The sequence below is a fragment of the Lipotes vexillifer genome, unplaced genomic scaffold (assembly GCF_000442215.2).
Source record: "Lipotes vexillifer unplaced genomic scaffold, Lipotes_vexillifer_v1.1 scaffold418, whole genome shotgun sequence".
In the NCBI taxonomy this organism is placed as follows: domain Eukaryota; kingdom Metazoa; phylum Chordata; class Mammalia; order Artiodactyla; family Lipotidae; genus Lipotes; species Lipotes vexillifer.
In genome coordinates, this window is record NW_006798629.1 from 1,005,307 (window position 1) to 1,019,026 (window position 13,720).

The window sequence follows — 13,720 nt, forward strand, 5'->3', positions numbered from 1 at the left end:
AGCACAGGTCACTGCCCCCACCCCTCTTCCGGGGAGCCTGTGCAGCCCGCCACTGCCAGGTTCCCGGGATCCAGGGACAATTTCTCAGGGAGAACACACGGCGGGCCTCAGGCTGGGGCAACGTCACGCCGACTTCTGCCGCCGCAGGACCGCTCCGCACTCCGTGCCCCTCCCTGCCCCCGGCCTGAGAGCGCCAGAGCCCCCGAGTCAGCGGCTCCTTTAACGCCGTCCTGTCTGAGCAAAAAGCAGACGCCCTCCAGCGACCTACACGCAGAGGCAGGGCCAAGTCGAAAGCTGAGCCCCTGTGAGCTGTGAGAACAAAGAAGAAAAAGGGAAATCTCTCCCAGCAGCCTCAGAAACAGCGGATTAAAGCTACACAATCAATTTGATGTACCCTGCCTCTGTGGAATACATGAATAGACAGCGAATCATCCCAAATTGAGGAGGCGGACTTCTAGAGCAAGATCTATGATTTTTTCCCCTTTTCCTCTTTTTGTGAATGTGTATGTGTATGCTTCTGTGTGAGATCTTGTCTGTATAGGTTTGCTTCCACCATTTGTCCCAGCGTTCTATCCGACCATTTTTTTTTTTAATTTTTTTCTTAATAATTAATTTTAATTTAAAGAACTCTGTTATACTTTACCTTCTTTCTATCTTTCCTTCCTTCCTTCCCTTTTTGAGACAACGAATCGTCCCAAATTGAGGAGGTGGACTTGGAGAGCAAGTTTTATGATTTTTTCCACTTTACCTCTTTTTGTGAGGGTATATGTGTATGCTTCTATGTAAGATTTTGTCTCTATAACTTTGCTTCCACCATTTGTCCTAAGGTTCTATCCTTCCCTTTTTTTTTTCCTCTAAATAATTATTTTTTTAATTCAATAACTTTATTATACTTTATTTTATTTTACTGTATCTTCTTTCTTTCTGTATTTTTTCCTTCCTTCCCTCATTCCTTCCTTCCTTCCCTCCTCCCTCCCTCCCTCCTTTCTTTCCTTCTTGCCTTCTTCCTTTCTTTTCTTCTTTCTTTCTTTCTTCCTTCCCTCCTTCCTTCCTTCCCTCCTCTCTTTCTTTCTTTCTTTCTTTCTTTCCTATTTCCTCCTACTTATACTAATTCTCTCTACTTTCTCTCCCTTTTATTCTGAGCCGAGTGGATGAAAGGCTCTTGCTGCTCCAGCCAGGAGTCAGGACTCTGCCTCTGAGGTGGGAGAGCCAACTTCAGAACACTCGTCAAGAAGAGACCTCCCAGCCCCACATAATATCAAACGGCGAAAATCTCCCAGAGATCTCCATCTCAACACCAGCACCCAGCTTCGCTCAACGACCAGCAAGCTACAGTGCTGGACAACCTATGCCAACCATATAGCAAAACAGGAACACAACCCCACCCACTAGCAGAGAGGCTGCCTAAAATCATAATAAGTCCACAGACACCCCAAAACACACCACCAGACGTGGACCTGCCCACTAGAGAGACAAGATCTAGCCTCATACACCACAACACAGCCACTAGTCCCCTCCACCAGGAAGCCTACACAACGCACTGAACCAACCTTAGCCACTGGAGACAGACATCAAAAACAACGGGAGCTACGAACTTGCAGCCTGCAAAAAGGTGAACCCAATCACAGTAAGATAAGCAAAATGAGAAGACAGAAAAACACACAGCAGATGAAGGAGCAGGATAAAAACCCACCAGACCTAACAAATGAAGAGGAAATAGGCAGTCTACCTGAAAAAGAGTTCAGAATAATGATAGTAAAGATGATCCAAAATCTTGGAAATAGAATGGACAAAATGCAAGAAGCAGTTAACAAGGACCTAGAAGAAATAAAGATGAAACAGACAATGATGAACAACACAATAAATGAAATGAAAAATACTCTAGATGGGATCAATAGCAGAATAAATGAGGCAGAAGAACGGATAAGTGACCTGGAAGATAAAATAGTGGAAATAACTACTGCAGAGCAGAATAAAGAAAAAAGAATGAAAAGAACTGAGGACAGTCTCAGAGACCTCTGGGACAACATTAAACGCACCAACATTCGAATTATAGGGGTTCCAGAAGAAGAAGAGAAAAAGAAAGGGACTGAGAAAATATTTGAAGAGATTATAGTTGAAAACTTCCCTAATATGGGAAAGGAAATCGTTAATCAAGTCCAGGAAGCACAGAGAGTCCCATACAGGATAAATTCAAGGAGAAATACGCCAAGACACATATTAATCAAACTGTCAAAAACTAAATACAAAGAAAGCATATTAAAAGCAGCAAGGGAAAAACAACAAATAACACACAAGGGAATCCCCATAAGGTTAACAGCTGATCTCTCAGCAGAAACTCTACAAGCCAGAAGGGAGTGGCAGGACATACTGAAAGTGATGAAGGAGAAAAACCTGCAACCAAGATTACTCTACCCAGCAAGGATCTCATTCAGATTTGATGGAGAAATTAAAACCTTTACAGACAAGCAAAAGCTGAGAGAGTTCAGCACCACCAAACCAGCTTTACAACAAATGCTAAAGGAACTTCTCTAGACAAAAACACAAGAGAAGGAAAAGTCCTATAATAACGAACCCAAAACAATTTAGAAAATGGGAATAGGAACATACATATCGATAATTACCTTAAATGTAAATGGACTAAATGCTCCCACCAAAAGACACAGATTGGCTGAATGGATACAAAAACAAGACCCATATATATGCTGTCTACAAGAGACCCACTTCAGACCTAGAGACACATACAGACTGAAAGTAAGGGGATGGAAAAAGATATTCCATGCAAATGGAAACCAAAAGAAAGCTGGAGTAGCAATTCTCATATCAGACAAAATAGACTTTAAAATAAGGACTATCAGAAGAGACAAAGAAGGACACTACATAATGATTAAGGGATCGATCCAAGAAGAAGATATAACAATTGTAAATATTTATGCACCCAACATAGGAGCACCTCAATACATAAGGCAAAAACTAGCAGCCATAAAAGGGGAAATCGACAGTAACACATTCATAGTAGGGGACTTCAACACCCCACTTTCACCAATGGACAGATCATCCAAAATGAAAATAAATAAGGAAACACAAGCTTTAAATGATACATTAAACAGGATGGACTTAATTGATATTTATAGGACACTCCATCCAAAAACAACAGAATACACATTTTTCTCAAGTGCTCATGGAACATTCTCCAGGATAGATCATATCTTGGGTCACAAATCAAGCCTTGGTAAATTTAAGAAAATTGAAATTATATCAAGTATCTTTTCCGACCACAACGCCATGAGATTAGATATCAATTATAGGAAAAGAGCAGTAAAAAATACAAACACATGGAGGCTAAACAATACACTACTTAGTAACGAAGTGATCACTGAAGAAATCAAAGAGGAAATTAAAAAATACCTAGAAACAAATGACAATGGAGATACAACGACCCAAAACCTATGGGATGCAGCAAAAGCAGTTCTAAGAGGGAAGTTTATAGCAATACAAGCCCACCTTAAGAAGCAGGAAACATCTCGAATAAACAACCTAACCTTGCACCTCAAGCAATTAGAGAAAGAAGAACAAAAAAACCCCAGAGTTAGCAGAAGGAAAGAAATCATAAAAATCAGATCAGAAATAAATGAAAAAGAAATGAAGGAAACAATAGCAAAGATCAATAAAACTAAAAGCTGGTTCTTTGAGAAGATTAACAAAATTGATAAACCATTAGCCAGACTCATCAAGAAAATAAGGGAGAAGACTCAAATCAATAGAATCAGAAATGAAAAAGGAGAAGTAACAACTGACACTGCAGAAATACAAAAAATCATGAGGGATTACTACAAGCAACTCTATGCCAATAAAATGGACAATCTGGAAGAAATGGACAAATTCTTAGAAATGCACAAACTGCCAAGACTGAATCAGGAAGAAATAGAAAATATGAACAGACCAATCACAAACACTGAAATTGAAACTGTGATTAAAAATCTTCCAACAAACAAAAGCCCAGGACCAGATGGCTTCACAGGCGAATTCTATCAAACATTTAGAGAAGAGCTAACACCTATTCTTCTCAAACTCTTCCAAAATATAGCAGAGGGAGGAACACTCCCAAACTCATTCTACGAGGCCACCATCACCTTGATACCAAAACCAGACAAGGATGTCACAAAGAAAGAAAACTACAGGCCAATATCACTGATGAACATAGATGCAAAAATCCTCAACAAAATACTAGCAAACAGAATCCAACAGCACATTAAAAGGATCATACACCATGATCAAGTGGGGTTTATTCCAGGAATGCAAGGATTCTTCAATATACGCAAATCTATCAATGTGATTAACCATATTAACAAATTGAAGGAGAAAAACCATATGATCATCTCAATAGATGCAGAGAAAGCTTTTGACAAAATTCAACACCCATTTATGATAAAAACCCTGCAGAAAGTAGGTGTAGAGGGAACTTTCCTCAATATAATAAAGGCCGTATATGACAAGCCCACAGCCAACATCATCCTCAATGGCGAAAAACTGAAAGCATTTCCACTAAGGTCAGGAACAAGACAAGGTTGCCCACTCTCACCACTCTTATTCAACATAGTTTTGGAAGTTTTAGCCACAGCAATCAGAGAAGAAAAGGAAATAAAAGGAATCCAAATCGGAAAAGAAGAAGTAAAGCTGTCACTGTTTGCAGATGACATGATACTATACATAGAGAATCCTAAAGATGCTACCAGAAAACTACTAGAGCTAATCAATGAATTTGGTAAAGTAGCAGGATACAAAATTAATGCACAGAAATCTCTGGCATTCCTTTATACTAGTGATGAAAAATCTGAAAGTGAAATCAAGAAAACACTCCCATTTACCACTGCAACAAAAAGAATAAAATATCTAGGAATAAACCTACCTAAGGAGACAAAAGACCTGTATGCAGAAAATTATAAGACACTGATGAAAGAAATTAAAGATGATACAAAAAGTTGGAGAGATATACCATGTCCTTGGATTGAAAGAATCAACATTGTGAAAATGACTCTACTACCCAAAGCAATCTACAGATTCAATGCAATCACTATCAAACTACCACTGGCATTTTTCACAGAAGTAGCACAAAAAATTTCACAATTTGTATGGAAACACAAAAGACCCCGAATAGCTAAAGCAATCTTGAGAACGAAAAACGGAGCTGGAGGAATCAGGCTCCCTGACTTCAGACTATACTACAAAGCTACAGTAATCAAGACAGTATGGTACTGGCACAAAAACAGAAATATAGATCAATGAAAAAGGATAGAAAGCCCAGAGATAAACCCATGCACATATGGTCACCTTATCTTTGATAAAATAGGCAGGAATGTACAGTGGAGAAAGGACAGCCTCTTCAATAAGTGGTGTTGGGAAGACTGGACAGGTACATGTAAAAGTATGAGATTAGAACATTCCCTAACACCATACACAAAAATAAACTCAAAATGGATTAAATACCTAAATGTAAGGCCAGACACTATCAAATTCTTAGAGTAAAACATAGGCAGAACACTCTAGGACATAAATCACAGCAAGATCCTTTTTGACCCACCTCCTAGAGAAATGGAAATAAAAACAAAAATATACAAATGGGGCCTAATGAAACTTAAAAGATTTTGCACAACAAAGGAAACCATAAACAAAACGAAAAGGCAACCCTCAGAATGGGAGAAAATATTTGCAAATGAAGCAATTTACAAAGGATTATTCTCCAGAATTTACAAGCAGCTCATGCAGCTCAATATCAAAAAAACAAACAACCCAATACAAAAATGCGGAGAAGACGTAAATAGACATTTCTCCAAAGAAGATATTCAGAATGCCAACAAACACATGAAAGAATGCTCAACATCATTAATCATTAGAGAAATGCAAATCAAAACTACAATGAGGTATCACCTCACACCTTTCAGAATGGCCATCATCAAAAAAATCTACAAACAATAAATGCTCGAGAGGGTGTGGAGAAAAGGGAACCCTGTTGCACTGTTGGTGGGAATGTAAATTGATACAGCCACTATGGAGAACAGTATGGAGGTTTCTGAAAAAATTTAAAATATAACTACCGTATGACCCAGCAATCCCACTACTGGGCATATACCCTGAAAAACCATAATTCAAAAAGTCATGTACCACAATGTTCATTGCAGCTCTATTTACAATAGCCAGGACATGGAAGCAACCTAAGTGTCCACTGACAGGTGAATGGATAAAGAAAATATGGCACATATATACAATGGAATATTACTCAGCCATAAGAAGAAAGGAAATTGAGTTATTTGTAGTGAGGTGGATGGACCTAGAGTCTGTCATACAGAGTGAAGTAAGTCAGAAAGAGAAAAACAAATACCGTATGCTAACACATATATATGGAATCTAAAAAAAAAATGGTCGTGAAGAACCTAGGGGCAAGACGGGAATAAAGATGCAGATCTACTAGAGAATGGACTTGAGTATAGGGGGAGGGGGAAGAGTAAGCTGGACAAAGTGAGAGAGTGGCATGTACATATATACACTACCAAACGTAAAATAGATATAGCTAGTGGGAAGCAGCCGCAAAGCACAGGGAGATCAGCTCCGTGCTCTGTGACCACCTAGAGGGGTGGGATAAAGAGGGTAGGAGGCAGGGACATGCAAGAGAGAAGAGATATGGGGACCTATGAATGTGTACAACTGATTCACTTTGTTATAAAGCAGAAAGTAACACACCATTGTAAAGCAATTATACTCCAATAAAGATGTTAAAAAAATAAAATAAAATAAAATAAAGTACTTTCCTGGAGGACATTGTAGCATCATAGATCAAGCCATTTTCCAGGATCTTCCAATTTTCCCAAAAGGAAAGATGTTCTACACTTTACATCATTTTAAAAATTTTATTTTATTGAAATACAGTTGATTTACAATGGTGTGTTAATTTCTGCTGTAAAGCAAAGTGATTCAGTTATACCTATATATATATTCTTTTTCATGTTCTTTTCCATTTTGGTTTATCTCAGAATATTGAATATAGGTTTCCCGCTTTGCGTGATTTTTATCATCAGTTCCCAGGTGTGAGTTTGTCTTTGTAGTTGTTGACTGCTGTATTTTAAAAGCTGCTCACCCTTTTGGATTCTCATTGTAGACTCTTTTGTTCATCTACTCTTTTTTTTTTCCCCCCTCCCTTGCAGGTAAAATTAGTATTTTCAAAAGAACCTTCAAAGCCTTTGGCTCCACGAATTCTACCAAACCCTCTGGCAGCTGCAGCGGCTGCTGCGGCTGTGGCAGTGAATTCCCCCTTCAGCCTCCGAACTGCTCCAGCAGCCACACTGTTCCAGACTTCTGCAGTCCCTCCAGCCCTCCTGCGGCCAGCTCCTGGACCCATTCGGACCGCCCACACTCCTGTGCTGTTTGCTCCTTACTGAATTCCAAATGGGAGTAACTGTACTGCAATAATTTTTCAAAAAACACAAAACAAAAAGAGAACTATGCAGTGTTTATTTATAGTTTAAAGTATACCTGAAGAGCCAGGACTTTTGATAGTGAATTGAAAAGATTATTAAAAAAAAAAAAGGAGGGAGGTTTAGGGGTGGGAGGGAGGGGTGGTATTTTCTTCAAATTAAAGCATTCCTCTTGAACATTGAGTGTTTTAGAAGTGATCTCCAACATTGACTTGTAGTGGTATCTAGAACTTCTGAAGCCTTTGTGACTGTGCTTTTGGGCACTTGTTTCCCCCTGCATTGTCTTTCCTGCTTTATGAGACAGCTATATATTGTCTAAGGGCATTAACTGGTTCCAGTGTATATATAATAATTTACTCTGTAGATTAAAATAATACAAAAAAAAAAGAAAAAGAAAAAAACACAAAAAACAAAAACAACACTGTGAATAGTAGTACCCGTGCTGTTCCTCTTGCTATGACAGCAATTCCTGGGTATTTATCCCAACAAAAGTAGATACAGTAGATGTCTTGTAAAAACAATAGTGCTGTGTCTCAATCTATGCCACTAGGTTTTCAAGAATTGCAAAAGGTAGAACGAACAACTATTTCATGCCTGTAAGCAGTCAAAAACTAAACACCACCAGATGGTGTGGGGAAGGTCCCTGGTTCACATTCTCCCATCCTACCCAGCTTGGAGATGACTTTAAGTTCAGAATAGAAGAACAGGGCTAAGCATAGAGGTGGGAGAGATTAATAAAAATGGTTTCTTACAAAGTACTTTTCCCTCCCCCTGGAACAGTGTTGCTGGAAATAAGAAGTGTTTGTAAAGCACCTATATCTGAAAACAGGTAAACCCATGCATCATAGGTGTTCAGAAAGAAATCAGTATAACAATTCTGTTTCAAGGATAATGGATGATCCTAACCTAGCATGATAATGCAAAGTAAAGATTTTTCTTAGTGCATATCCAGTAAAAACAAAAAATATCGCATCTCTGCAATATCCCCTTTATATCAAACCAGTAGGGTTGTCTCTTCAGCAAAGGCTTCTGCTTTGACTATGATGGTAGACATTAGCTATGGTTGGGGGGGGGGGTTTGTTGTTTTTTTAGATTTCCTACTGACATGATATAAACAATTAATATATATTTAAATATTAGTAAAACAAGAAAAATGAATCTGCATTAATTTCAGACCAAGGATGTAGAGTTAAAAAAATACTGGTAAGATGCATTTGACCATCATTTCTCTAGTGGAGTTGTGAAACACTGACAGCCTTCAATATTCACCATAAGGCTGAAAGGAGTTGATGTTTTACCTTTAAAACAAGATTTTTCAGGGGTATATATAAATATATGTATATTGTATATATGTTAGAAAGATTAAGAGAATAACTTATAAAAAGAAAATCTATATAAAATAATTATATAACCATCCCGTGTTACATGTTATCATTAAGTTGGTAACAAATGGCATAAAAATAGCTGTGCCTTTAATTTGTGATAAAGGCTATTTGCTTTTTCCCATAGAAAGCTAACATATACCTATCATTATGATGGGGTTCGATGCAGCCAGTCTGTTGCATTAATAAGAATAATGACACTCAAACTTAGAACAATGAAAACATGTACAAATCCACCCTACCAGATTTAGGTTTAGAGAAAAAAAAATATTTTTGAAAGGTTTTGTAAAGACTATTTAAAAATATAGGGAAAGGCTGCGTATGGCCTTCCTGAAACTGCTCTTATCTAAACTGTAGTAGACTTTTGAAAGGTCTAAAGACTCAAGGTGAAACGATTTGAGAGATGGGTATTTAGTATTTGTCATTTTATATTTAAGAAACACCCATAACGTGCTTGGTGCTCAATGTTAAACATGGTCTTTGGAGTTCTTCTCCACCATCTAGCTAAAGACATTTGTCACATAAATGTATCTTTAAAGCAGTTGACTTTATAGAACTTTTGTTAAACAACCAACCAAAAGAAAAAAGGGAGGAAGAAAGGAAGGAAAAGAAAAGAAAAAGTATTCCATCAGTCTTTGGTAAGAGGAATTTCAAACCATACATCTGCCTGAACATGTTGGTTACAATTGAAATTTGTTTTTGAAAGTATCCGGTGATATTGCATCTGCCAGTATCTCTACTTTCTGGTGTTGTAAGTGTTTCCTTTTTCCACCCTCAGACCCTGCTAGTTCAGCCAGGGAGAGAGTTAGCTCATGAATTCTGTTGTTTGGGGCTGTCTATATCCTGTGTGACCAGCTTCTGGCCGTTTTGAACTTCAGTTTCCTCTTTCTGCTTTGTCGAATATTTTCATCATTCACTATGTTAGCCTGAATCCCTATCCAACTACCTTTACACCTCTAAACACCTCTCTTTCTGTTGGATAACTTAGTGTCAATTGATGAAATCTTACTACGATGTACTTTTGCTGTTCTTCCCCATTTTCACCAAAGTGAAAGAGCCAGTCCACTAGAAGTCAGGGCCGATGGGATACAAGAGTCCTGGATCACAAGGCGTTACTAACTTTAATGATTTGCTGGGGAACAAACAAATCAGCCATATTTTCTCCATCAGCCATAGGAGAAACCTCAGAAATACCTAAACCCCTTCTGCCTCACTTCACTATGGAACCATTTTTGTTCAAATGGTCTCTAAAATTGGAGTTGTAATCATCAGTTGTCTTTTACTCACTACCTAATAAAGGATGAAGCCTAACCATGGAACTTATGGTGGATTCTCTGTGAATTGGTTCCCAACATTCCATGTATTTATTAACACCAGATCCATATCTACCATTGTTTAGACTGCTATAAAGCTCTATCCTTTCCCTTAGGGAACTTCTTTTCATGAATAAAGATCAGTAATTCCGATTGATCAGCAGTGGTGCTCTGAACATCCCTGAAGGGGGTCTGACTTTGTGGTTATACGTTCCTTCCCATGCACCATACCCATGGCAGGGAAAGGATAGATAAAGCATCTCCAATTTCATTTGCAACAAATATAAATGCATTGCAAGAGTCAAATGCCTCTGGAAAAAGCATTCTTGCACCTCATCCAGATTACCCAGACAACTGGAAACAGTCTTTGGGAAGGCAATGTATTTCTCTTCTGAGAAAACAGGTGATTACAAGTGACAAATCGCTCCTCTCACTGCTCCTGAACTTTGAAGAGTGGTTGTTGTGTATACCTAAGCACAGTTGGCTTTGGGCAATTTATATCATCACTGACTCATCTCAAATGATGCAATTTTCAGGTACTGTTGGGTTTCCGTTCCTCTCTTGCAATAATTCATTGCCGTTATCATCAGAGATATAATTTGGTTTTTTGAAAGGTGCTACATATTTTGCTGCCAAGGAACTATTTAGCCAAGAATGCATTTATACTCATTTGGAAATTAAAAGAGCAGGAAATCACAACACAAAGGAGTAAAAATGAAAAGGTTTTAAAAAAGGATTATTCAGAGTTTATTGTGGATGTGCTCATGTATGTTTTTAAGGTACAGAACCACCCCACAGTAGAGATGGGCATTAAATTTCACTTACAATTAATAGCTTAAATTCCACACCCATGGAATGTTTCAAGTTTCCTGAAGAAATCAGATCGTAGAGCTAAAAAATGACTCTGGTATAGAGACCTCTTCCTTCAAATCTGAATTGATCTATAGAACTAAACTACCTTTCTGTACATCGGCATGGATGACATTGTATTAACGTCTCTTTGTACACAGGAAAGCATCTTAAAGTGGTGAGGAAAACAATGAGCCTGAAAGAAATGAGAGCCTATTGTAGACTTTGTCCCTGCCTAGCAGGGTAACATTTAAATAGTCAGCGAATGCTTTGTCCTTACTCTCTTCATCAGCAGTGTGGGTGAGAGTGAGTAAAGGTTAAACTGGTTACCTATTTTTGCATTAAAAAAAACACTTTTCTCACCCTCGAAGAAGTGCTTTCTTGTAGTGAACCATACAGCTACTCAAATATTTGCATTTTCTCAGAAAAGTGTTCTGTATTCTTTTCCCTCCTAAGGATACATCACAAGGTAGTAGGTCATTCATCTGATCAGTCAGATGTAGACCTCACCAACAGTTATCAGAGGAGTTGCTAATTCACATTGGATTTATAACAAAGTCCTTTAGGATATACCACATCTGTTTTCTCAGTCCAAAACGTAATACACTAAGTCCCCTACATATGGACCTGTTGCATTCCGAGAGCACATTCGTAAGTCCAATTTGTTCATAAGTCCAGCAAAGTTAGCCTAGGTACCCAACAAACACAATCGGCTATATAGTACTGTACTGCAATAGGCTTATAATACTTTTCACACAAATAATATGCTGCTTCCGGACATCCTGGGCTTGAAACAAAGATACTGTACTACTGTACTCTATACAGTACTGTACAGTAAAGTACACAGAGGCACAACCACTTGTAGAGGAGATGCACACATGACAGTGTATGCCAGACATGTGAACTAACACGTGATTGGACATACAAACACACGTTCGCATCTTTGAAAGTTCATAACTTGAAGATTCATATGTAGGGGGCTTACTGTAAATTCTAAATAAAACCAACCCATATAAAAGCAAGAGAATATTGGCAGTGTGGGTGTGAAGGGAGCAACAGGTATTTGAATGTCTCATCCTCGTTCTTTTTGTTGTGTAATCTCCCTTCAATAGAAAGGGACCCCACCTGAGCCATTACTAATCCAGTCCTGGGTTTGCATGTGTTTTAGCTAATGACCACCTTATCCAGATAACTTCCTGCCCAGCCAAAGGATATCAGTTATGCCCTCTTGTTATTGATATAGCAAGAACTTTTTTGGACTTAGTCCTGACAGTGAATATTTTACAAACTGATTGCTGTTGGTTTTCATTAAGAGAGCAGATTTATTTCTGGAGCATCTTTTCTGGTCTTTCTATGGTATCTTCAATAACGACAACAGTTACTATCAAGAAGTGAAATGGATCATGTGTATGGCAAGTATGGCAAGTCTCCATTGCCTACTTCCTTGTGCTGAGATGGGTATCAGAGCTTCCAGTGAAAGATGGTTATGTTGATATATCATCCTCATGTGGCCTACATGGTTGTTACTTCCAGAAATGAACTTATAGTTTACCAGAATTATGAATGGTGATGAAAGACAGGTTCTACACTGGGAAAACCTCCTACCTATGTGCTACTTGATTAGAAGTCCATACAGCTTCCAAAGAGTCACAGAGTTTAAAGAATTCTCTGGTTGTGTCATCAATGCTCAGCTGTGAAAGGACCAAGAATTGCCTTGAATCTGGTCATCTTCTTTCCCCTCTTCTCAGTGATGGAAAGCCATCCTTCCTAGATGGTTGACTCTAGAAATTGCCAAAATTTGAAGTCAAATCTGATGATTAATATAGATGACCCAGTTGAGAATGGGGTCAATAGAGAATGAGGTCATGTTCTCTTCATGACTGACAAGTCAGCTCTAAAAGCAATTCCCAAAGAGTAGAGCTAAAATGATTTGTGAGCAAAATTATAACTAAACATAAATACTTGTACAGTGGCCAGGTCGTAAGTCACTATATCTATATCTATATGGATATGGATAGAGATAGAGATACATGTATTTTTGTAAAATATGAGCTTTAATACCTCTTTTACCTGTTACCATTTTTCAAAAAAAATTTTTTTTTTTTTTTAGTGAGTAGGTTGATTTTACTTTTAAGAACAGGAACTCTAATTTCACACTTGGGAATCCTAATCATCTTAGGGCATTGGAGAGGCTGAGAAGCAGATATAATATCAAGGTACTATGTTCTCTAGTGAGGCTCTTCTGCTACCACTTTGTATCATTTCATAAAAGCTACTGATTTTGACTATAGGAGTTGAACCCTAATCAGATCTTCCAATCCAGGTAGTGTGCAGGACATGGTAAAACAAGGCTAAAGAAACTGGCAAAGAGAGAATCCTTTATTGGAGGCCCAGATTGCATTTTTTTTCCCAGCAAACACACTTTTTTAAAAAGTTACTCTGCTGTTTGATTGTCCAAATCTATGAGGCATGAATCCATTGAGAAATGATGTTATGGAGTTTTAAGCCATGGTGAGAGGGTATGGAATTTTATTAACCACAAATAATAATGTGGGTATCATTGGATATTTGTCAACTCAGTTTAAAATACATTATTGTATAATTTTAGCATCTGACGCTAGGGCTAAAGGAGGTTCATACTGGGTGAATACCCTCCACCAAATGCTTTGTGTCTCTTGTTGACTGAGCTAATATTAGAGCAAGAAAA

At 38.1% G+C, this 13,720-nt stretch overlaps 1 protein-coding gene across 1 annotated transcript in view; it reads left to right on the forward strand.

Annotated features, from left to right (window-relative positions):
* Window positions 1-7,478, forward strand: part of ZNF385D (zinc finger protein 385D) — a 348,161-nt gene extending 340,683 nt beyond the window's left edge. The window contains exon 8 of the mRNA XM_007470612.1: window positions 7,200-7,478. Coding sequence (XP_007470674.1) covers window positions 7,200-7,433 — 234 coding nt within the window. The 3' untranslated portion in view covers window positions 7,434-7,478. The remainder of the gene's footprint in view (window positions 1-7,199) is intronic.
* The last annotated feature ends 6,242 nt before the right edge of the window (window positions 7,479-13,720 follow it).